General features: G+C 40.2%; 1 protein-coding gene across 1 annotated transcript in view; it reads left to right on the forward strand.

Annotated features, from left to right (window-relative positions):
- The first annotated feature begins 19 nt into the window (after positions 1-19).
- Positions 20-26,119, forward strand: part of SDHA (succinate dehydrogenase complex flavoprotein subunit A) — a 31,097-nt gene continuing 4,997 nt past the window's right edge. The window contains exons 1-12 of the mRNA XM_045004840.1: positions 20-140; positions 8,045-8,131; positions 8,500-8,661; positions 9,281-9,424; positions 9,879-10,043; positions 11,471-11,619; positions 13,423-13,547; positions 17,898-18,066; positions 18,993-19,188; positions 20,153-20,324; positions 22,551-22,669; positions 25,086-25,197. Of these exons, the coding sequence (XP_044860775.1) occupies positions 69-140; positions 8,045-8,131; positions 8,500-8,661; positions 9,281-9,424; positions 9,879-10,043; positions 11,471-11,619; positions 13,423-13,547; positions 17,898-18,066; positions 18,993-19,188; positions 20,153-20,324; positions 22,551-22,669; positions 25,086-25,197 (1,672 nt within the window). The 5' untranslated portion in view covers positions 20-68. The remainder of the gene's footprint in view (positions 141-8,044; positions 8,132-8,499; positions 8,662-9,280; positions 9,425-9,878; positions 10,044-11,470; positions 11,620-13,422; positions 13,548-17,897; positions 18,067-18,992; positions 19,189-20,152; positions 20,325-22,550; positions 22,670-25,085; positions 25,198-26,119) is intronic.

Here is a 26,119-nt window from a genome sequence, read left to right on the forward strand (position 1 = left end):
GGTAACGGCGCGGCCAGCCCCGCCCCCACGCATGCGCAGTAAGTGACTGACTCTCCGGACAGGGCGAAATGGCGGCGTCAGCTGGCGCGGCGGCGTCGCGGGGGTTAGCGAAGCGGCTGTTCCGACCCCCGGCGGGAGCGGTGAGTGCGCCCCGCCTCGCGGGCAGCCAGCCAGCCCCTGCAGAAAGGTGGGGTCGGGATCGGCGTCTCCCGGGGCAGGAGCTGGTCCGCCCGCGGGGAGCCTCTCAGACGTGTCTAGCCGGCTCGCCTAGCGCGCGCGCACGCGCCGGTGGGGAGCCACGCGCTGCCCCGCTCCCCCTGTGACCCCCTCCGCTGCGGGCAAGAGGCCGCCGGCTCGGTCCCTCCTCTGTCGTGGCTGCGCTGTTGGGGCGGCGGCGGGGCTGCTGTGGGTGTCTCGTGCCTGAGCTCGCCGAGCCCGAAGATCAGACCTGGGATGTTAAAGCCCCCCCGCCCCCCTCCCCGGGTGCCCTTGCACCGAGAGGGGCCGGCCCAGCACTCTGCTGACACGGGCATTAGCTGCCACCCCTCGCCTCCGGTCTGAATAGACACGAACAAGTGGACAGAGGGTGGGGGAGAACAGCGAGGCGCTGCGGGGTGAAGTGACTTGCCCAAGGTCATCCAGCTGGTGGGAGGCAGAGCCAGGTATAGAACCCAGCCCGCAGGGTGGTGTCCTGTCCACTGACCCCTCCTGCCTCCCCAGTACCCCCTTTGCCTTTGTTTGAGCAGGTTGACCATTGACACAAGGCCTGTGTGCTTGTACACTCTGTTCCTGTGGTATCTCCTTGGGGTTTGACCTCAGGTACCAGGGATTCAGTGGCAGGAGTTTAGTTCTTGAGAAGCAGTCTTTTTTTTTTTTTTAAGCAGCCTTATTAAAAAAGTGGGCAGAAGAATACAGCAGTCATGATGGTGTGTTAGTAGAAAGGCTTTCAAAGAAACTCCAGTATCCTCAAGCAGACCAACATGGCCTGGCTCTTTTAAATAGCCTGGTGTTTTATTAAACAAAAAGGCAATGTGTATGAGGTTTTATTGGCATCTGGAGTATTTCATCAGTTGCTTTAAATGAATTAATAGTATTTTTCTATGAACAAATATTTGAAAGTTACATACATTTAAAGTGTTTGGAGTGGGTTGTTAATAAAGCGAGGAATTATATATGAAAACAGATAATGTGCATCCCAGCTCCCCTGAAACGACACTTGATGCTTCTCATTCCCCCCTCACTTTCTTTCCTCCACCTGCAGTGAGCTAGTTCTTGTCTTATTTTTACTCCATTGTCATACTGAAATTAACAAAGGCAGGGTAACTAGCCCTTTCATTAGGAGAAATTTCTGTGGTGAATGCTTCTCAGCTTTATGAGCTAAGATCAAGTAATACCTAGAGGCTCTAAGTAGGATTGGGACCCCTTTATGTGCTAAGAACAGTAACTAACAAAATGAGATACAGTCCCTGCCAAGACAGATTAACAATCTAAATAAACAGGGCGGTGGGGATATTGAGGCACAGAGAAAAGTGACTTGTGTAAGGTCTCCTAGCTCCCAGGCCTGTGCCCTGACCACAGGACCCTGCTGCGTCTCCACTAGCCAGATTAGGAGGGGGGTGTTGGTAGGAAAGGCTGTTGAGTGACAAATAGCTTCATCTAACCTTTCTTAAATTGTTTTCTGCTCCAAGAGTTTCCAGATACTCTTGTTAACTGAAGATGTTTCAAAACGTGTCATTATGTGGTGGTATAAATAATATTTTTCAGTGACAGTTGTGGTTCTTGGAATTTTGCGTTCTGAACAAGAACAACAAAGTAGTACAGAGATGATTTCCAAAGGGGGAAAACTGGTTTTAAAAAGACTAAAACTTATTTCTGGATTTAGGTTCTGCCACAGCCTAAATAGTGGAGCCATTTTGCATAGGGATATGTGCTTAATTACAGTTTCAGTTTTGTGTTGCAGTTTTCCTATTGCAGCCAAAACTTTTATACTCACTCAAAACTAATATTGAAAAGAACTGATGGACATAAGTGAGAAATATTGGAAATGAGCCAGTGATTTGAATGCATTGATTTTTAAAGCTTTTATATGAAAGAATGAAATAAATAGGAAGGAAATGTGTGTCTTAATGTAGTGATCCATAACATTTTCCACTGAATTTTATGGAACTCCAAAATTTTGACTTTAGAGATAGAATAAAGAGAAGCAGGCTGGCCTACAAGTCACTTCCCCTGCCTTTCTGCCTGGCTGCAGAGGAGCACAAAAAAAAAGGGGGGGAGGGGGAAGGCAAGGGTGTGTGTTAGAACAGGACATATGTTTCCTGCCTGTTGCTGGAGGATGCTTTCCTAGTTATTGCTGAGGAGTTAGGCTGGTTAAGCAGAGTCCTTTCTCTCAGCTATATGGGGGCATTCTGCCTTTCAGCTTGTCCCCTTCCTCCGCTTGACAGCGTCTCAGTCCGGAGCTCAGAGTGCAAAGGACAAGTTTGGAGGAAAAAGTCTCCTGCAGGGGCAGCAACTTCCACCATTGCGTGGAACAGGCTGTGAGGAAGATTGTCCTCAGACCTGTTAGGAGAAGGAGGGAAAGGAGCTTTCTAGAAGAGGGGGAAAGATTGAATTGTAGTGTTTAGGCAAACAGGAATAATAAAACATTTTGAAGCCTTGCCTACCTTTCTTTAGTTGTTAGAGCCCTGCTGTTTTGAATTTACGTAATATCAAGGGAGCCAAAAATAATAAAGACTGTTAGTATGGTAAATTGGATGCTTAGTGTGTGTTATATAGTGTTCTGTTATATAAAAGGTTACTGTATGTCTTAAAATCACAATTGAGTAACTAAATGCTCTTGTTTTTACATATAATCTTTTCATTTGTTAAATTTATTTGGTTATAAAGGAAACTTTACATAGTTTAATTTTGAAAATGGCCAAAACAAAAAATTCGTGGGACATTCTACTTCAGAACTAGTATGCAAATGTAACTGATTATCACTTTTCCTGAGTATTCCCCAGATAAATAGGGGACCACCACCACAGCTATAATTTGTATTCAGAAATCTGAGCTTCAGCAGTTCTGATGAACAGGAAAATGTTGAAAACAAACCTGCTAAACAGTTCATATTGTTATCCCATTTCTATAGCCTCCTAATTCAGGGGAAAATATTATGAATGTTTGCAAATTATACAGATGGAAGGTCCCCACAGTGGTTAGGATTGTATTGACTTGCAAATAGTTTGAAAATCTACCTACTTTTGGAAATGCAAACTAAATGTTCCAGAAACTACAGTGTGAGATAATTGGTGCATAATTGACTTAGAACCTAGGCCTGGTCTACACTACAGAGTTAGATAGATGTCAAGGCAGCTTACATCGACCTAACTATGTAAGCATCTACTACACTATGCAGCTTTTAATGACATGGCTGCGCTACTGCCGCCAAGCTGTGCCACTAAAAGGCATGCACCGTAGCTGCTGTTTGTCGGCAGGAGAGCTCTCCACCCGACAGAGCGCTGTTCACACCAGCGCTTTTTGTCGGTAAAACTTTTGTCGTTCAGGGGTGTGTGTGTGTGTGTGTGTGTGTGTTTTAACACCCTGAATGGCAAAAGATTTGCCAACAAAGTTCCCGTGTAAACAAAGCCTAAAATTTTGCTCCCACTGACACAACTCACCTGTTACTCTGCCTTAATTCCACCTCCACGAGAGCCATAGAATCAATGTCAATGTAGTTAGGTCGACACAGTGTCAGTGTAGACACTGGGTTATTTGCATTGAATGTTACTGGATTTCAGAAGCCATCTCACGATGACAGTTAATTGGTGTAAGCGCTCTTGGTGAGCATGCACACCATTGGTATGAACAAAGTGTAGATAAGCACAGGCAATGCAATTAGCATGATGGCTGTATGCTGACGGAAATTAGATTGGCTTAATTTTGTTCTGTAGAATGCAGTTAGTTACTGTTTCACGTAGCAAAGTGTTTCTGTAAAATAAGGATATTAAATGTTTCAAAACTGAACAGTATTGTGGGTTTTTCTTGAACATCAGGATTCAGACTGTTTCCAGCCTGCCCTAGACTTACATGTTGGATACCAACGAAGACCCTGATTCTGAGGCAGAAGCTTGTGCTGGGATGTCATGTAGTTACAGTTCATTGGTTTGGGTGTTAAAACATGTAAAAGAAGGAAAATAGGTCAGTTAACTTCTTCCTGTGTTTTAGGTTGTTAATACATTTTATAGTTGGTGGAGTCTTCAAAAATATTTGCATGTCACCTTTAGTAAAACAAAGCAAGAAATAAACTGCTTGGAATTGCTTGGCTGCCAGTTATGAGTTTTCTTTCTGCACAGTAAAGCTGTGCTATCAATCACTCTGAGCAATAAATGAGGTAAAGTTATGTTATCTTTTATCTAAGCCAATAAAACGACACAGTAAAATATAGTGGAATACTGCAATATAACTATATATCTGAATCTAGGTTTTGGAGCCAAGAAAACTGCTGCTCTATGCATTTTACACTATGAGAGAGAGAAATGGGTGAGGTAATACCTTTTATTGGACCAGCTTTGTCCTGTGACTGCAGAGGTGTTAACTTCCCACTTCATTTTGAATGGTTTCTTGCATCTGACAAAGTGGGTATTCACCCACAAAAGCTTATGCTCCAATACATCTGTTAGGGTATGGCTACACTTGCAGCTGTACAGCGCTGGGAGTTAAACCTGTCTTCGTACAGCTGAGTAGGGAAAGCGCTGCAGTCTGTCCACACTGACAGCTACCAGCGCACTGTCGTGGCCACATTTGCAGCATCTGCAGCGGCATTGGGAGCGGTGCATTATGGGCAGATATCCCAGCGTTCAGGTGGCTGCAACGTGCTTTTCAAAGGTGGGGGGTGGAGTGTGGGGGAGAAAATGTGGATTTTTGGAGCCGACACTGTGTCAGCAGCTGCCTTGCAAGTTCCGACCCCCTCCCCCACGCCTCTCTCACTCACTGAAATCAAACAGCAACTGTTTTTTTCCCTCACAGACCAGATAAGCAGCCCTGCAGAAACGGACCCCCGCCCTCCTTCCCGCCCGCCACACTGCTTCTCTCCTCAAGCCCCCTCCCTCCCCCTCTCTTCAAGCAAACACTAGCTGTGGGCGTTCCAAAGGGAGCCCCCTGCCTCTGCCCATTCACAGCAAACACTAGCTGTGTTTGTTTTTTTGATAACCAGCTCTGGAGCCCAGAGTTCATAACAAAACAAAGAGAGGCATCACAACAAAACAAAGAGAGTAATCTTCACTTAAAAGGATTATGGGAAGCTTCTGGAGGTCAGTTACAAAGTACTAAGATTATTCCCTGTTTACACTGGCAGCGCTATACTCTTTATTCCTGTCGTGGAGGTGGAGTACAAGCAGCGCCGTAGCCATGGAGATACAGCGCTGTATGTGCCTTGCCAGAGTGGACGGGGAGTGAGTTGCAGCGCTGTTGGTGGCTTTATAGCGCTGTAACTCTCAAGTGTAGCCAAGGCCTCAGTCTTTAAGGTGCCACAGGACTCTTTGTTGCTTTTTACAGATCCAGACTAACACGGCTACCCCTCTGATACTTAGAACGTGTGTTAACTCTTTAAGCTTAACAATCCCTGCCACTTTGTATTCAGCTGTGACAATCTGAAGTCTTGTCTACAATACACACCTATATCCCTGTACCTATGTTGCTCAGGGGTGTGAACAATTTACACCCCTCAGCTACATAGTTATATTGAGCTAACCTCTGTGTAGACAGCACTACAGCACTAGAGAGCTTCTCCCACTGACATAGCTACCACCTCTTGGCTCGGCGTAGAGCATCTTCATTAAAGTGCTACCGTGGCTATGCAGCTGCGCCAATGCAGCACTTTTACTGTAGAGTTACCCTGAGTAACTTTCCCAGATATAGGACTTGCCTTCACATACAGTGGCGCAACTGTGCCGTTGTAGCACTTTAGTGAAGATGCTCCTAGGCCAATGTGAGAGCTTCTTTCAGTGGTGTAGTAATCTACATCCCTGAGAGCTAGTATCTGTGTCGACGGGAGAAGCTCTCCCACTGATGTAGTGCTGTCTACACAGGTTTGGGTTTTTTTTCACACCCCTGACCAATGTATTTATACCAACATAGGTCTGTAGTGTAGACTGGGCCCTGAAGAAGAACTCTGTGTAGCTCAAAAGCTTCTCTCTTTCAACAACAGAAGTGGGTCCAATAAAAGATATTTTGTCACCCACCAGGTTTCTCTCATATCCTGGGACCAACACAGCCACAATAATACTGGAAACATTTTATACTGTGTCCTGTTTTCAGTGTATCCTAGTATATTTTGTAAATGAAATATTCCTTTGCTATTCTTTAACCCCCTAAAAAAAATCATTCTAAAAGACAGTGATTAAGAGGCTAATGGTATAGTGACTAACGGAGTAGCTCTCTTTCATCGGCGACCAGGATGCAATTCCTTTGTAGGCTTCCAGTGGAAATGAGTTTAATCTCACTCTGTTTTGCAGTGGAAACTAGTCCACATTATAAAACATCTCCATCATTGTTACTGACTTGCTTTCACTTCTAGTTGGTTCCAGTCTTTGTTCAAGATACTTGGTATTTGTGCTATTCTTTTTCTTTGGGTTGGTAAAGCTCAGTTTAGTTGCTTCACTCTTCCAAACCTAAATGACCATCTTATAGCCAAGGAACTAGAAACCTTTCATCTAGTTCATTAACATACATCTAGTTAATGATACAAAAAAAGTGCAGTGACTAATGGGAGAGTTCCAAAGTTCATCCCCATAAAAATCTTTTTCTGAATGCCTTTTGTTGACCTTGAATCTTTAAAAATATTTTTTACAATTCTTACCTCTGGTATCAGTACCTGTTACCTTTCTTGTATAGGGTGCATGTTATAGTGGCACTGGAGCACTCCTATCGTTAAGGTTGTGTCATGACATCTGTTTAAAGGTCAACCTTTAAGTCATTTAAATGATTTTACAATATCAATCCAAATATTTGTGTTATTGTAGTTCCTGCTACTCTAACCTCTCCAGTTCACATTGTAGATTGGTTCTGTCTTCCTTTGTGTGTGTCTCTTCTCAAGTTTGTATCATTTGCAAATTTGGGAAGTGTAGAATTTCCACCAAGGAAACACCTGACACATGTGGAAACTGTATAAGATGTAGAGGTGCTTTGGTTAATCAAAAATACTACTTCTAGAAGGTGGAAAACAGGAATCTGAGCAGAGCTATAGACTATTACTGCTTGAAATCTGAAATGCTTCACCTTTGTAACAAAAGGAGATTTGTGATTATTGATATTGGCATGTCTTACCCTTGCCGCTCTCTGCTCCTCAAGTCTCTCTTCAGTAGTTAGATCTCCACTTACACCTGAACTTGGGCACCCTTTCTTGGGACAGACCTCATGTATGTTACAATAATACCTCAAGAATTCAGGTTCCTCCTGGGGGAAAAAAAACAAACCAAAACACATTATTGAATAATTTAAAAAATAACCATCCACCCTCTCAAAGGTCTCACGCCTTGCTGTGGCCAACAAAATAAACCAAATTTTGGTGACTCTAGACAAAACAGTTTGAGATGACATTACAAAATAGTTCAAACTACTTTACAAAAGTGAAATAGTTGTGATTTTTTTTTTCATACTGTTCATTCTCAAAAACCTTCTCATATTACCCCAGGCTTAAAAACAGTTGTCTGTCAGAGTATATGCAGATTGGTCTTGTTTTAGCTGGTTAGTATGTGTTGGTAGAGAAGTAGGGGGTCAACACAGGAATTATAATATTGTGTGTGTTGTGAGCTGTGCTGTGCAGAGATTACTCTATTTTTTTAAATCTTGGGTGGAGTTCGTCTCTGTCACATCTTGTATTTAAGAATAAGCAGGACATTTTCCCCTACAAATTATATATAATAAATAAATAAATGTATAACATTACATTCAGAAGTAAAGCCTATTTGTTTTAGACATTGTCTAACTGGAAATTCTGGGAATCTGGCTCATAAAACATTTGTAAACTAGAACATTTTACATAATTTTGAACATGTTTCAACAGTGGCCAGCAGCTTGCCAGGCTCTTGCACGTAACTTTCACTTTACTGTCTATGGAAAGACGAATGCATCTGCTAAAGTTTCTGATTCGGTAAGTTCATATTTATCTATGAAATAGTCTTCCTTTCTGGTGGTTCAGTGTATATTCTTGATGTTTCTGGAATCTGGAAGAGACTAGAACTGGATTATCAGAGTTCTGGTTTCATGTATACCTTTTTTTGTTGTTGAAGAAAATTTCAGTAGGGGCAATGAATCGTTAAAATGGATCATGCATTGATTTTAGTAATACATACTGCATTGACTAGAACCTACTTAAATGATTCATTTACACTATGCTAAGCTTGTGATACAGGTAAAATCAATGATATGCATAGTTTGAGAAACTTGCTATATATCCTCCAGTAGCTTGAGCTATAATCATTTGACTTATGATCTTAATGCAGTAATCTTTCTCCTCAGATTTCTACACAATATCCAGTAGTGGACCATGAATTTGATGCTGTCGTTGTGGGTGCTGGTGGGGCAGGTTTGCGGGCTGCATTTGGTTTGTCGGAGGCTGGATTTAATACAGCATGTGTTACAAAGCTGTTCCCTACCAGATCCCATACTGTTGCTGCACAGGTAAGAATTTAAATATAGTTATTTTGACATTAAAAATATTGATATTTTTGTAACAAAGATTTTATGTATAGAGTATTATGATTCATAAGTTGACTGAATTTCAGTCCCACGTTATGAGTAGGAAAAATGGAGGTTAGGATCTAAGTAAAACAGTTTAGGAAAATTTTATATGTTTGACTTTTATTCTATAGCTTTATTTTTTGTTGTATTAACATGCCACTCCATTTTATGATTTCAGTTGTTGTTGAAGTGTGTACAGTGTTGTAATTTATTCTGCTGTATAAAATTTTTTACCCTAAAAAGAATGAGATGTTAACCATTGTGAAGTTGGTAAAGACTCAATTTCTACTGTATAAATGAGAGACAAGGTGGGTTAGTTTAATAAGAGCTATTATTTAACTTCTTTTGGTGAAAGAGACATGCGTTTGAGGTTACACAGTTTCTTCAGGTTTGTATGCTGTATGAATGGCACAGCACATAAATTTGATTTTAAAGTAATTTGTCCATTGTCTTGCATATTATTTAATATTGTGTGTTTTAATGAGATTGAGAAATGAACTGGGTTTTGAAATTATGCATTTTAAATGTGAATTAGGGGAAATATATTTTTCATTTTCAGGGAGGGATCAATGCTGCTTTGGGAAACATGGAGGAAGATAACTGGAGATGGCACTTTTATGACACCGTGAAAGGATCTGATTGGCTGGGAGACCAGGATGCCATTCATTACATGACTGAGGAGGCACCTGCTGCAGTTGTAGAGGTGAAATTATTCATATTGAAGTTTATTTGAATTAGAATTATCTGCAACACAAATCAGTATCCATAGTGACATTTTAATGATACAGATATTAGACTGGAATAGTAAACTTTGTATAAAAAGAAACTCCTTTCTTTGTTGCCTTCTTGAGGGTGGGTGATAGGTTTATTAGTGTAACAAAGCAACTATAACAGTAACTAGGGATGTAAATATTTAAAAAGTTTAAACAACCATTTAAATGATTTAAAAATATTTCATTAAAACAGTTAACTGATTAAAGGGCTGGCGTGGCTGGGGCTGCTCCGGCTGGCCAGTTGGCCGGCCCTCAGGTTAACAGTTAAGGCAGGTTAACTGGTAAGACTAATGCTTATCAGTTAACATTTTACATCCCTAACAGTAACTTGCCTGTTGTTGAAGTCCACAGCTATATCCCTAATACTTTGTTTGGGCTCAACAGCTGGAAAATTATGGAATGCCATTTAGCAGAACAGAAGAAGGGAAGATCTATCAGCGTGCCTTTGGTGGACAGAGCCTTCAGTTTGGGAAAGGGGGACAGGCTCATCGATGCTGTTGTGTCGCGGACAGGACAGGACACTCACTGTTGCATACCCTGTATGGCAGGGTAAGAGACTGGGAAACAGAACTCGACTTTTGTTTTTAACTAATGGCTACTATAGGCATTTAAAAAACTTGTTAAAAATAATAGTGCTGTTAACTTGTGGGCTCTGCTGTATGAGAGTTTAGAGTCAGCAAGGAATCCAGGAGAATTCCTAATCTTGATCCCAGGCCTCCTTTTTTCCCCTGGCATGCTTCTGCTTGATATCAGCGTGACAGAAACAGAAGAAGGCTGAAAAAAGAATCTGCTTTTCCTGCACTTCTTCCTGGAGAGAATGCATAGATAGTAAGCTCTGCTAATTTTGTGGCCAGAGGAAGCAGTCTCTTCCTTTTGCTGCTGTGCCATGACACATTCACCTATTGTCCCTCCTCCCACAACCACTCACCCACCCCTTGGCCAGTCCCAGGAAGAGTTCATCTAGACCTTCTCATGGGCCAAGAAAAAACTGGGCCAGAGTGACAGAGCACCCCAACAGGGAGGTAGCAAGTAAGATCAGCCTCCATCCACTCTCAGAGCAAGTATGGGAAACTAGGAGAGTAAGCGTGGTTCTGGCAATGCAAAAATGCGACCACCAGGCTGCCTGAGCTTGTCTCATCAGCCTCTGCTGGTGACCACAGCTCTAGTTAATAGGTCCTGTCCATCTCCTAGTGCAAGGCCATAAAAGATGAACAAATATCCAGAGTATTGTTAAGAACTAGTAAGTGGCCCTTAGACCTAATTTCAGTGAGGACTTAACAACCCATGTACTTTATGCACTCTTTACAGATGCTTAGCTAATTGTTCCTCTCCATCCTGAATGAGGCCTGTATGTGGAACCATAATATAGATAAATAGTATGGGGGCTGAAGAGAGATGGGGCACCTGCTTCTAGGTGCTATGTGCTTCTTCCAAGATGAAGGAAACTTCCCTGGTCCACTTGCCCAGCTGCTGGTATTCTTTGGCCCTGTTAACACCCTATTATAGTGCTTGAAGAAATGTGAAGTGAGCTCTCCCCAGGGTAATTTGAGGGGTAATATGCTAGTGCATGGGATGGGAACTGAAAGAGATCAGGAAGTGAGACTCACCAGATACCAGGTATTGTCAACTACACAAAGTAAACTGAAACATAGAACTTTTCCTCATCTACCTTCATTGTTACTTATACCAATGATAAGTACAACAGTTTCAGACAAATTGATGAGGGACTGTTCTTTTAAATGGTTTGGTAATTAAACGTGGCCTGTCCAATCTAAACATTCTGTATTTTCTAGAACACCATTATCCTAAAAGAGCTGCAGACTTTCTGCATACAGGCTTATCTGGATAATAGTTTCCATGAGAACTGAGTCTGATTTTATTCTTATGTAACTAAACACTTTTAAATGAGGCTCTGGGGGGAAAAATTGTTTAGCTTTTGCATGTTCCTTAACTATTGAAAATGTTTTCTTTCCTAGTCCCTAAGATATGATACCAGCTATTTTGTTGAGTATTTTGCCTTGGACCTCCTGATGGAAAATGGAGAATGTCGTGGAGTTATTGCACTTTGCATAGAAGATGGCTCAATACATCGTTTAAGAGCAAAGAACACTGTTATTGCCACTGGGTAATGTGATATAAAATTATGTTGAAGTAAAAAAAACAAAAAAAACCTTTCTAATGTGAGCTAGTGTAATCTAGAACCTAGAGGAGAGGATATAGGTATCTGGAAACAAGGGTTTGAGTCCAAATTATGGTGTTGGCACACTGTGTGACCGTGCACAAGACATTTCATGTGTCTCCAATTCCCCTTTTACAGATAGGGAATAATAATCCCTCTACTTAAATCACATTTTACCTTTTGGGTGAAAACAGTATAAATGAAATTTAATTACTGCGTTTAGTTTTAGTTCCATGCTTTAATATACTGTATTTACTTACACTATGAAAGTATTAATTTTAAGGTTAAATTCAATACCCTGAGTTTAGCTTTAAGTTGCAGAGCAATACTATAAAGCTAAATCTAGGGTCAGTTAGTGTGGGCTGGGAAGTAAGGGATAATCTTTAAAATATTTTAAAGTTGCATTATACTTTCCGCTTTTACTTAAAATACTAGATGTAAACTGGCAGTGGCAAGACAATGCATCTATAGGGCCTACTGAGTAGTTGTCCTCCAGGAGATTTTTGTGTGAGGTACAGTGTAGCTGCTCCCAGTGTGTCAAATATATTCAGAAAATACAAACAGAAATGGATTTACTGCAGGGTAACCTAGTGGATCACTAAAAGATGAATTGTTGTTACCCATGTAATTTTGGTGCAAAAATGATATGTGATCCTAATTTTGGGTAGACTGATCGTCTCTGCCCTGTCCTCTTTTGTCAGTCCTGCCCTCTTCTAGTTCTGTGTTAGTCTTTTATCTCCTTGTTAGGTTTAGATCAGCAACTCTAGCATAAATGGAATAATACCTAGTTTGTGTAGAGAAGCACACTTCATGTTTGGTGGCTGCATAATGTGGGTGCCTTAAATTAGGCCCCTAAATAAGTTAATTGATTTTTTTAAGAGATATTGAGCATTCACAATCCTGTTAGTAGGAGGTTTGTATGCTCAGAACCTCTGAAAAATCAAGACACTTTTTTTTCAATGTAAAAATGAATTTAGTTGCCAGAATTTATGCAATTGAATTTGGAAATTTTGTCTAAACTTTATTTCAGGTTGTGGAAATTGCACCTTAGATGTACAATCCTGGTTTTACATTATTTTTATTTCCCTTGGGCATTGTTGTATGCTGTTCCTGCCAGAAGTTGCTAACAGCACTAGTCTCATTAAACTTGTGTACTTGAGGTAGTGTCATGGAAATAAGAAACAGAGGAGAAAGAACTCTGCATGAAGAAAGACACCATTTTCAGAAAAAAACCACAATTCTGGTATTTAATTGAGGAGAGCCAAATCACTGGCCCAAAGTAAAACAATGTGTGTATGAGGGGGAAAATGGCACATGATACCCCTCTCAAAAAATTGACCCCCATTAGTAGGACATAATTCCACTGACAACTTTTGAAAGGAACCCTGGTTAGCAATTCTAGAGGAAGTGTGGTGCAATTCCTCTTTCAACTACTAGCCTCAAGTTATTTTTCAGATATTAGTTGAGCTAGATGATCCTCCACTTGGTCAAGTTGCACAGCAGACAACCTATCAATTTTGTTCACATTAGGTTAAATTAGTGAGAAGCTTAATATGTGTGATAAATGAGTACAGTGGCTGACTGAATGCTATGCAGAAAGTCCTCTGCTTTAGTTGAATTGTAAATCTGCTGTTGCACAAAGTGCAGAGAATAAGCTAAACATCCTAATGATGTTGCTTGCTACTTCTCTACTGATTTCTTAAGGAAAATATTGCAGACAAATTTTAATTTTTGAAATGTTTTCTCTAGTGGGTATGGCCGCACCTTCTTCAGTTGCACATCTGCTCATACCACCACAGGTGATGGCACAGCTATGGTCACACGAGCTGGCCTTCCTTGCCAGGACTTAGAGTTTGTACAGTTCCACCCTACAGGTACAGTATAAGACTAGAAAGGCACTCTTTGCTTTCTAGGAATTTGAAGTATTCAAAAAATAACATCTCTGAAATATTAAGCCTCCCAGTATTATAGTATTTAAGAGGTGTAGTGTCTTAAGCAGGTTAAAAGCTTTTCAGCTCACCCTTAACATCCAGTTTCAAGTTGCAGGTTCCCCTGCAACATTTAATATTGCAAGCAAGGAATTGACATTCATTAAACTTATTTAGATGTTTTTGATGTCTGCAACTGTTGTAGATAAAAATACAGAATCCTGAGTTCAGGAGTCTTATGAAGTAAAGTGGGAGATACTTCAGCTGTTGTATAAAAAGTACTTAAGTTGTACATTTTGGTATAAACTTACATGCAATTAATTTTGGGCTTTAAACACTGTACCAAATATAGTTACTTCATAAAATTTAGGTTCATGTTTCAAAATTGTAATCTAGTGCCTCCACTTGTCTCTAGCTTTAACATAACAAAAATGAATTATTCCTTTAATTTTTTAAATCTTAGGTTGTACACTGCATTTGTTTCTTAATCCTGGGAAGCATTAGCATCAAGAAATCAGTTGATAATTCCTAAAGAAATAAGATTAAAGTTAAAAAATACAGTATTGATTAAAGACATTCTAATAACTGAAGTCAAGATCTTCATAGTTAAGGATCTGCACATAAGTTTGCTTTTGATGTAGTGTCCATGCTCCTCATGATGCTTGACCAGTGAACTGAATGTATATAAGCAGACTTGGCAGAATTTGATTTTTATTGTTTTGAAGTTTTGACTAATATCAATTTTTATTAAACAATTTTCATTTTCCCAGTTGTGGGAAATTAAGGAGAGCCTTAGGGTTGGGGTTAGGGCAGGGCTGCGGGGGGCTCTCTGTGTGGCCAAAGGGTTGGAGAGACCCAGGTGAAAGGTGTAGGAGAGTCCGCGGTCTTGGCCCAGGGAGCAGAGATCCCTGTCCAGGGATGTAAGGAGGAGGATGAGCCCCCTGCTGTAGGGAAGGCCACACTGCTGCTGAAGGGCGCTTGCTGTGGAGAGCCCTGTTGCTTGCCAGTGAGTGAGTTAGCAGGGCTATGACAACAGAGCTGCAGAGGGCTCCCCGTGAAGCCAGTGACACTGGATCCCTGCAGTCGAGTGGTGCAGAGAAACCTGTGATCCTGGTAGGGAGAGCAGAGGTTGCTTGCTAGAGCCATGACGACTAACTCCCAGCTGCTGAGCGGTTCCTGCCTGGGAACAGCTCCTATACTCCTAGGTGAGAGGGTGTGGGGCCATAACAGCAGGACTGTAGAAAGCTGTCTGCATGATTGCAGGGCCCATGACATGAATCCCTGTAGGTCCTAGGTGAGGGAGAGGCTGTTTGCGCCAGCTGTTACCTATGTATATATTTTTCATTGATTTCTGTGTGTCAGGTAAAATAAACGTTTACTGACGACTAACAATTTAAATTGAATCCTGCCAAGCCTGTTACAAGTATATTGTAGTGCTGTTTTTGTGATTTCAGAAGGTGCAGGGACATAACTACTGTGTACATTGGCTATATATGTGAATTGCAGTGTGAGTGGGAAAGGGAAGGTGTATTGAAATATTGTGGAGTCTTCCAGCAACTGCATTTTTGGGGTAGATGGAAATCTATTGGGCTGCCTTTTTATACCAGAATTGTAGAAAATGTTTATGGAAGGTAAGAGACTAGCTGTTGGTGTTGATGTGAGGGACAGTGTGTCTTTGGGACTATTGGTTATATGTAGTCATGAACCTGTACTTAATATATGGGTAATGAAGGCTTATGGTCCATATTGGAAAGGTGGATGAAGTATGGTGGTCCATATTGGAAAGGTGGATGAAGTATGGTTGTTACTTGGTGATAGCTGAGTAAAATGGTCATTCTTGGATATCTGGAGAGTGGGTGTTAAGTTTTTCTGGATCTTTGAATTTCCTAACTTTAAATTTGTTATAACTATAATGTTATAAGATTTCATTGTGAATACATATATTATATTTACCATCATTTATCACTTTAAGGCTTTTTTGGTCAAAGAATCTTCACAGTTTATTTGTTATTGAATTATCAATGTCAGTATTCCTTAAATTTGTTAATCAGCCAACAATTTCGCTTCCCAGGATCACCCAGAGGAGTGAAGATGATCAAGTGGGTCTTGCTAAGTTTGGGGGAAGAGAAGACAAGACAAGACTCACTAAGCTAATCTTCACTCCCCAGGTGACCCAGGCAGCCATAGAAGCATACCTGTTGCACTTCTCCTCCTTCCTTACAGCTGTAGTAGTGGAGCCGCAAAGATGTGGAACTGCAGACAGTCATAAAATCATTGATTGTATCCAGTATGGTTTCTGAGTTAAGTCCTCAGGCAACAGGGTGTTCATAAATATTGAGACCTTGCAGAGTTTACAGGCTCCACTGAGACACTGTTTCACATGATCATAGTGAGCAAGTCCCAAAGTAACTCACCACCCTTCCAGGAAAAATGTTCAAAGTACTAATTGCCTTTTGGGAAAGATAAATAAAATAATTGATTTTAGACAGTTTGAGGGATGATGTTCACAAAGGTCAACTTTAACAATTGAAAAGTCTCTGCTGTAACTCTGTGTCCAAATTGTGGCTTTTTTTTTAAACCTCGCATTTGGTACAAAAATCCTTCTTAGGCAGGAGATCACAAATGTAAATTTTAGACAGTCTTTTTGAGGAGGAGAATTGAGGCCCAATGTGGAATATAATAGAAAATAATTTAAAACATTAACTTTGGAGTATTCAGTGGTTTGACTATTCTCATGATAGCCAGGACTGTGGGTCACCTTGTTACTCCCTGCCTCCAGGGAGAGGGAATCTTTCTTGTTTTGCTGGGTGTCAGCTCCCTGACACCTGCAGACTTTCAACAGCTCAATTACTCTTCTCTGGGCTGTGCCAGCCCTGTCTTCTCCTTGCAGGTTAATGATAGGTGCACTTAAATCCCCAAGGCCCTTTGCATTTTTCTCCTGTGATATCCAGCTCCTGACACTGGTTATTCTCAGAAATTCTAGATTGTCTGCACCCAAAGGTGCAGTATACCCCAATTTACCAGTTTTACCTTAAACCACTGCTTCCTGTAAACCAGTGCTTCTCAAAGCCGGTCCGCCGCTTGTTCAGGGAAAGCCCCTGGGGGTCTGGGCCGATTTGTTTACCTGCTGCATCCGCAGGTTTGGTTGATTGCAGCTCCCACTGGCTGCGGTTTGCCACTGCAGGCCAATGGGTGCTGCAGGAAGGGCAGCCAGCACATCCCTCGCGCCGCTTCCCGCAGTCCCCATTGGCCTGGAGCGATGAACTGCGGCCAGTGGGAGCTGTGATCGGCCGAACCTGCGGACGCGGCAGGTAAACAAACCAGCCTGGACCGCCAGGGGCTTTACCTGAACAAGCGGCGGACTGGCTTTGAGAAGCACTGCTGTAAACCACACAGCGCTCGTGAGCACTTACAATAAAATCAGATGGTAGGTTTAGGAAAATAAGAATTTAACTAGAAACGAGAGTGTGGTGAAAACAAGTAGTTACAGTACAAAACAAAATAATAAAATGTGAACCTGGATTGCTACTTATCAATAATTAGCTTTCTTATCTAATAAAGTGTATTTTACCCCCAAAGTTCAGTCTGTTGTAGAGCTGGGAGCTGGCTGGTTTTCCCAAGAACCCATATCCAAACCTTCATGAAAGCAATCCTGTTCAGGGGTTTTCCATAGTGGATTGATCCATAGTGGCTTTCCCCACACACCGGTATACTGAAACAGTCTTTTATCTTTATTCATAGCCAGAGTGATCCCCAGGCGGCTATAATGTTCCTTCTTACCTTCAAGTGGTTTCAGTCATTTGCAGTAGTCTTTGATATTTTTTTGACTGTTCTGGAATGTGGCAAGGGTAGACAATAGACAATGCATTAGCTCACTGACTGACTAGGTAGGGTGACAACTCCCTCTTGCTTAAACGGGTCATCACTGAGACACATTACCCCGTGACTAATTTTTACTCCAAGTCCATAAAGCATACTTTCAATATAAATACATATTCTGTAAATACTATCTTTGTATATATCTCACAGTGATTGAGTCTTGACAAGTTACAAGTTTTCTGTAGCCTTACATGTTACTCTTTTATGGATAAACATCCTGTAAGCCATGTGGCGAGTTTGTCAGGTCTGAGATGAGAGCTGTTTGCAAAGAACAGGAGACCTTATGCGAAGAGGTCTGTGTCATGGATGGGTCCATAATTAAAAAATACTTTTGTGTTATACTTCCATTCTTACAATAATTTGATTACAAAGTTGTCATGTAAATATTTCATAACATTGCTACTTCCTGCTTTGCAGGTATCTATGGTGCTGGCTGTCTTATCACAGAAGGTTGTCGTGGTGAAGGAGGTATTCTTATTAACAGTGAAGGTGAAAGATTTATGGAGAGATATGCACCTGTTGCTAAGGATCTGGCTTCCAGAGATGTAGTGTCTCGTTCTATGACAATTGAAATCCGTGAAGGAAGGTTTGTTTAATTTTTCAATGGCATTATGATATGAGTACATCTTTACATTTTGTTAAAGCAAATAGAGAGTTATCTGATAGTTCATGGAAGTCTTTTGATCATTTTGAGCAGCCAGTTTTAATTGGTAGATTGCTGAAGAATTTACATTTCAGGCAAAAATCTTGAATTTGAAATCAAGCTCCCTTTTAATATGGTAATCAGAAAAGCTCTCCAGAATCTTTTATTTTTTTTTATTTTTTTTGGTAGTCAAATTAAAGCATGTAGGCCAGAGTCTCAAAAATGCTCAGCACACAGCAGCTCCCATTGAAAAACAGTGGGAGGAGCTGTTGTGCTCTTGAAAATCTGACCCATAACTTTTTGGTGTTTTGCTGAAGTCATAGATACCACAGATGTTCTTAATATTCACTAGATAATTCACTAGATAATTACTTGTAACTTGCTATATCACCAACATCTTTGGAGGACAAGAAGACTTTATATTGAAGTTTTCTGAAAACTTGGTTTAAAATGCAATAATCTCATGATTATGGTAGGAAAGACAGTGGAGTGAAGGGGAAATTTTAAAGTGGACACAAGTTGAGGAAGGATATCAGTTATTTTTTCTCTTCTGTGCTTCCAGATGCATTAGTTTTTCTAAATAGGATGCATAAATAGTTGCACAAATTTGGTCATGAATCAAATCTAAGTTTTGAACTCCCAAATGATTATTTGAAACAGAGTAGAAATAAAGTGATTTAAATTCTGATTTTTTTTTTCTGGTATTAGTACTTCACATCACCATGCATACGACTCATTAAGATCAAAGTCTTGCTAGATAGTTTTTAGATAATATGGTCAGGGTGCTTTAGAAATGGGTACTTTTATATAGAGGGAATTCTGCAGAGGCCAGTATTCCAACCTGCAACTCATGTTTCCTTTTACATTAGGGGCTGTGGCCCTGAAAAAGACCACGTATACTTGCAGTTGCACCATTTACCACCACAGCAGCTAGCAATGCGCCTCCCTGGAATTTCAGAAACAGCTATGATATTTGCTGGTGTGGATGTCACAAAAGAGCCTATTCCTGTTCTTCCTACTGTGCATTACAATATGGGAGGTATTCCTACTAACTACAAAGGGCAGGTAACGACCATAGATCAGTATTGTGAAATCATTTTTCTCTAGTAGAAAGGAAATGTTTGGTTCCTTGTAAAATTAGTGTGAACTGAGCATGCTATTAGATTTATACATACAAGTATGTTAAATTACATAACCTTACGAGTAATAATGTTAAAGGAAAACTTGCAAAATGTCATAATTTGGTTTGTCCTGTAAACAAGTTGTCAGTTCTCAGGTTGTTTGGGTGGAGCTGGAACTCGAGAGACAATATGCAAAATATGAAATATATTCTTTCAATATGCATGAAATCTACAGAATTTCTTTATATTAGCCATGTGAAAGCTTATCCAGATGAGGGTAGTACTATATAGTTAAAAATGGATTATAGCTGGGCCTGAGCTACAAATCATTAAGGGCTTAGGTTATGTGGATTATCTGTGCCACTGCTGCAATCTCTGCACTAAAATTGGTTACTTCAGTTTGCTGCTGTTTAAATGCCAATTTTAATGGCAACCAGTCCCAGCGTCACAGTGAATCTGTGAATGGACCAGTCTGATTTCTTGGACTAGTTCCTTTCAATCAGTTTTTTAAATAGCTATAAAATTCTGCCTTGTGAATGTGGCCTGGCATTATAAAAGGTCCAATGTTCTTCCCACTATACTCAGAATTTTACTACAAAATATTTTGGTGAATTGTAGTACTTTGTGTCTCAGAGATGGTGGCAAAACATAAGAATTAAACTGTTAATACCACATTCTTTTATATAGCACTTTTTTTCAATTAATAAATTATTCTCATGGAGTCTCTCCCTCCTTCCTCCCTATTATATTTGTCACTTACTATTTGGATTTCTTTGACTTCATGCTTTCAAGACAAATAAGTGACGTTCAAATACATTCAAATGAAACTTTGACACTGTAGTACAATTGATCTTTATTTTACAAATGAATTTGCAAACATGTTGAGTGAATTCCTTCTGAAATTACAGGTAATTACACATGTGAATGGCAAAGATCAAGTAGTACCTGGCTTGTATGCTTGTGGGGAAGCAGCCTCTGCATCTGTTCATGGCGCTAATCGACTTGGAGCAAACTCTCTTTTGGACTTGGTGGTCTTTGGTCGTGCTTGTGCCCTTAGTATTGCAGAATCATGCAAGCCTGGTAAGAGTCTACAAGTTAAACTTAAATTGTATCAAGACTAATTGTTATAAATTCCCATCCTTAAAGCGCTCTCATATCTTTAAATCTAAGCAAGTAATTACAGGGCTATTAGCTAGACTATTAGAAAATTGCAGTAGCTTTTTTTATTACTGTTCTACATAACATGCAGTATTACTGACTGTTCAGGAACTCACCATACTACATCTGATTACAGGAAAATATTCTGCCAAAGCAACTGGAAAATATGATTGAGGAGCTTTTCTCCCAAACCAGAAAAAAATAACATTACTGATGTTATCACAAGTTCTAAGAAACAAGGCCTTACAACATACTACATTTTGAGGTGGATGATATAGTGCAGACTCATTTTATACTGTTTATTCTTACGTTAAACTAGTCTGAGATGATGGCATTTGCTGTAGCCTTGCACATACAACATGTTAAAAGTTTAGAGTTTAACATAATATCCGTTCCTTTGGGTGCATGTCAGTTTGCAACATAACTGAGAATTTGGACGGCAATTTACAGTTTGACTTAATACCTAGATCTTTCCACTGTGACTTCTATGATTCTGTAGGTTGATCCGAAAGCAAATAATACATTCTAAAACTTACTGCAGGTTTTGATTTTAATAATTTCTGATTCTGTGGATCAGAAGAACACTTTCATCTAGTTTCTTTAAATGGATTAGCAGAGTGCCCTTTTATTTCTGGTTAGTTTACATGTGTAAACATATAAAATCCTGAAACTAAAATCACATCTACTGAAGTAGAGGGCTGGGGCTGAAGAGTACCTAGGCCAAGCTACAGAAAGAATGTGCAGTCAAACTAGAAATCTGATTTGGATTAGCTCTTATTAAAGAGGCGTAATTAATCTTCCTGGATAGTAAATGGGATTTAAACATGGTTGTATGGCAGGCTCACTTCCTATGCTTCCCTGAAGTCTAGGACATTATGTAAATCCCAGCCACAAAACACTCAGCATTAAGGTTGAGATTAAGTTAAATGCTTATAGAACACTTCACATTTAAAACCCAAAACATATATAATTAAATATATCTAAATTAAGTCAAGAAATTCCTGTTAGTTCACAGGACCAACACTGATCTTAATTCTTGTCACTCGCCCTCCCCATTTATAACTCTCCAGTACAAGCTGTAGCTATTTAGAACTGTATCTGTTTCTCTGAGAACTGTGTATCTACCTACCATCTATAGGCTGGAGATCTGACTTTTCCCCACATGTTCCTTGTCAGCAATGATAACCATTGCATCTTCTCTATGTATGGAGTAGAGATGACACTCTATCCTTATCTACCACTTCAGCTTGGGATATACATCTCTTGCTCCCTCAGTATGAGTTTGAGATTTCACCCATCAGTTACGTGCTAGAGATCAGTTTGTGCCCTAATGTGCTTACATGTGGCTCCTGGAGCCCACAATAATTTATAAACCCTGGGAATATGGACCTTAGATCCCCCCTGGAACCCAATAGAGAATGTGAGTGGATGGATGGCATACTTCTGTAACACTGATAAAACTTGGTTTCCTCTTTGTGATTATTGGTGAGGTGCTCTCTGACAATATGTGAATTGTTATGAAGGATGATGTGGCAGTAAAACCTGGAATTTTTACTGTTGTCTTTCTTCTGAGTTTAATTAACATTCTATTTACACTTTTATTTGAGTTAAATATATTTTCAAACTTATCGTAGAATTGGCACTAATATTTAAACCATTTTCAAGCTGTAAAACACTACATACTAGATGGTAGTATGGAAAGCCTGTTTTGAAATGTTTTAGTTCATCTACGCATCCTGGTTTATCTCCTGCTAAAAGTTAAAAATGCTATGTTAGACATCACAGTTAAGTTTAATACGTTACAGTCTTAATGATTCCTTTGTATCTCAAAGTGCTCTATAAACGTAAATGAACTGAGCCTCGCCATCTCCATGAGGCAAGTGAGTAGTAGCTGCACTTTACAGATGAGGAAACAAGCATAGTACTGGCAGGCTGTAACTTGACTGAGGTTACACATGAATTTAGTGGCAGACACATCAAGAAACAATGACAGGCTCTCTTATTTTGAGATAAATATAAAATAAAATTATAAAATAAGCAACTAAAAATAGTTATTGCTGTGTAAAATTGCCACAGGCTGAGGATCATTAAATCTTGATTTTATTGAAATAATTGCATAAGAAAACTGAAGATGCTTACCCTTAATAGGAGAACCAGTTCCCTCAATTAAACCAAATGCCGGAGAAGAATCTGTTGCAAATCTTGACAAACTGCGATTTGCCAATGGAAACATAAGAACATCAGAACTGAGGCTTAATATGCAAAAGGTAAGGATCTCCGTACCAATGACTCTAGCACAGTATTTTGAGATGAGGTTGATATTAAAATATACTGTAGGTGTTTATGAAAACTGAGTTGCTATTTAGTAGAGCTGAAGCTCAAACTTTGGAAAACTTTTTGAATTTATCAAAATCAACCTTTTTTTTCCATACAAAGATCCTTCTGCTCCAATCAGCTGCCCAAAATATCATCTTTTTTCTTTCAAATAGAGAGAGGTGGCATTTCTTATTCCTAATTTAAACAGTCACTCCTCTTCTGACCTACTTTTTGTCTGTGATCTGATAGAGACCTCTGTCCAAATGAAATATTTTATGTTTACCAAGGAGAATGCTCTGTTCTGCTCTTTGGCCCATGCTTCAAGCTCAGCACCTGATGGCAAATCCTAGAGCTCGGAAGTTCTGAATTGTCGTGTTATCCATAAGGAGTTTTCTTGTGTGCTCATCACTTAGTTTGGGCACCCAGAACCTAAATTCTTATCTCCAGAAGCCAAATCTATAACCATGTTTTGTAAGTATGTTCAGACGAGACTTGTGACTGCTTTGCAAATTGTCATACACAGATCTGACTGGTAGCCAAAATTGTTACTTCCTTTAGGAAACGCCCGACTAAAAGTGAAATGTAGTCAAGGTGAGTGAGGTAATATCTTTTATTGGACCAACAAAGATATTACCTCACCCAGTTTCTCTTTAGTACCATGGGACTGACACGGCTACAACAACACTGCATACGTAACGTGAAATGTAGTAAGACAGCCACTTCAACAGTTAGGAACATAGGAACTGCCTTACTGGATGTGACCTAAGGTCCATTTAGTCCCATATTTTGTCTCTGACCATATTATATGATTCAGAGGAAGGTATAAGAACCCTGCAGTAAACACATGTGGTATAATTTCCCCCACCACATTAGGTCTCATCTTGATCTCTACTAGAGATTGGCATAAGACCTAAAGCATGAGATTTAATATCCCTTCCATACTTTTTTCTATGAGAGGATATTCTTGTTATCGTAAATATATCCTATCCTATCCCATTTGTAATCTTGCTGAGTTTTTGGCCACAACAATGTCCTGTAGCAGTGAGTTCCACAGTCTAATTACATGTTGTAACAAAAAGTATTTCCCTCTTATCTGTGCTGAGTACCACCTTTTAATTTCATTGAATGTTCTTCTTAGTTGTAACAGAACCTAGTGAGGTGATGCTGAATGAAACATAAGGCTATGTGTACTTTCAAGAACTTTAATCCACCTTAGGTAAAAGACTATAGAGCATTTCATGTCGAACTGGAATTGCACATTGAAGTGTAAGCAAAAATGTTGGCAAGGTGATTGGAAGCCCTTTGGGAAGTAATTTAGGATGCAGTCATAATATTAACTTGTGGCATTTTAAAGTGTTCCTGAACCTCACTCAGAACAGAATTGACTTCCACCAGAAATATGACTGTTCTTTTTGTAAGAAAGTTGAGCTCACAGTGATTCAAAAGTTTTCATTGATTTAGTCGGACCACTTTAAAATTCTGTATATCACAAAATAATAATTGGAGCTTCCAAATGTATCAAGCCTTGTGTGAACCCAGTGAGGGCGGTAGCAAAACTGGTGACCTTTGCACCTAGTATCAGTATGCTGTTCAGGGATCCAATTCGGTGAATTAAAAGGTGGTACTGTTCCCAAACGCCACCCACAATCCCAGAATAAACTGGATTTTTGTCACTCCGTCCTGCCCTTCCTGTTGAGACCCCTTTATAGTCTGCCCCACTGCATTGTAGAATCCTGGTAGCTTTCACAGGTTTTAGGGCAGTGGTCCCAAAACTTTTCAGGGTTGTGCCCTCCTCCTTTCCCTGCCGGGAGCAGAGGCATGGCTCCCAGGAGGTGTAGGGGTGTGAGAGAGAGAGAGATGCGGACAGGGGTAAGGGGGCTGAGATGGGGGGGTGAAGGCGGGGCCAGGGGTAGAGCTACAGCCAGACTGCAGTTGGGGGCTGAGGCTGGGGGCGGAGCCGGAGCTGCTTCTGGGAACAGGGCCAGAGCAGAGCTTGGAGTGGAGTAGGGCTTGGTGCACTCCCTCCCTGCCCCCTCTGGGGGATGGCTCAGGCCCTGCCATGCCCCCCTCAAACATTTCTCTGTGCCTTCCTAAGGGGACCTCTGCTTTAGCGCCTGCTATATCTGCAGAAGTGTATGAGGAGGGGGGATATTTGGTCCTTAGAAGTATTTCAGACTTCCTGTTCAGGATGGCAGCATGGCATCACTTCACATACAGAATATGTTTGCAACCATAATGACTAGAAATTTTAAAAGAGCTTAAAATTCTGCAGAAACTGTTGAGGTTACAAGAGAAATTCTAATGCCTTTCTTAAAACTTCTTACAGTTTTTGTAAGTACACTATTGCTTTATTTTGATGTGTTTCAGACAATGCAAAGTCATGCCGCAGTGTTCCGAACAGGCTCAGTACTACAAGAAGGCTGTGAGAAACTCAGCCACATTTATCGTGATTTGGATGACCTGAAGACATTTGACAGAGGTAATGAGATATTGTTAGAAAATACTTCTACAGTGGTTTGTGTATTTGAGTATTTTCATTTTGTTACCTATGGGTGTACTTATTTTCCAAGTGTCGGGGAGTGTGTGTGTGTGTGTGTGTTTCTACATTGAAAGGTATTTTAAGCTAAAAAGAAGAGCTAGGTATAAAAATCAACTAGCTTGAGCCGCAGTCTCAAAGCATTATTTGGTTGTCTTGACCATTGTGAATTCGCATGGAAACATTTTAAAGAGATTTTGTTTAAATGTTTTAAAGAATGTGTGTATAGATTAGAGAAAGTCAGGCGTTCTTGAATGTGAGGTTTTTTTTTTTGTTTTCTACTTTGTGTAGGCTAGCTAACACTTTTCAAATTTTACTATAGAAAATATTACCTCCCAGGGAACTTGTGTACCATTTTCCACCTCAAATACACAGAAGGCTATTGTAGTCTTCTCAATTTATTATAAATAAATCATGAAAACAGGTTTTTTTGGTGCAAGTGTAATATCAACCTGTTCTTATCAATAACAATGTTCAGGTATATATTTATTTGAAAAACAGTGCACACACAAATCCAGTTTTGCTGAACTCTCTAAGGAAGATTTAAACCTTTTTCTTAAAAAAAATAGGATGAGTTGATTAAACAAAATGACACAACTTAATTATCTGTAAATTCTTTTTTTCCCTTTCTGCAATTTCTCCTTCTGTAGCTGCTTTTAGAGATGTGCCTTAAACTGAACATTCTGAAGTGGCCCTCTTACAGGCTGTAGTGCTTGCCAAACACTGAGAAGAGGAAAAGCCTGATGTAGAACTTAGAGCCTAGGGATGAGTGGCATGATGCCAGTACACCTGTGATCCCAGCAATTGGATTGTACAGTGTCTTAAAGAGGTAGACTGTATCCATCCTATATGGATAGAGGATACC

This window comes from Mauremys mutica, chromosome 2 (assembly GCF_020497125.1).
Source record: "Mauremys mutica isolate MM-2020 ecotype Southern chromosome 2, ASM2049712v1, whole genome shotgun sequence".
NCBI lineage: Eukaryota > Metazoa > Chordata > Testudines > Geoemydidae > Mauremys > Mauremys mutica.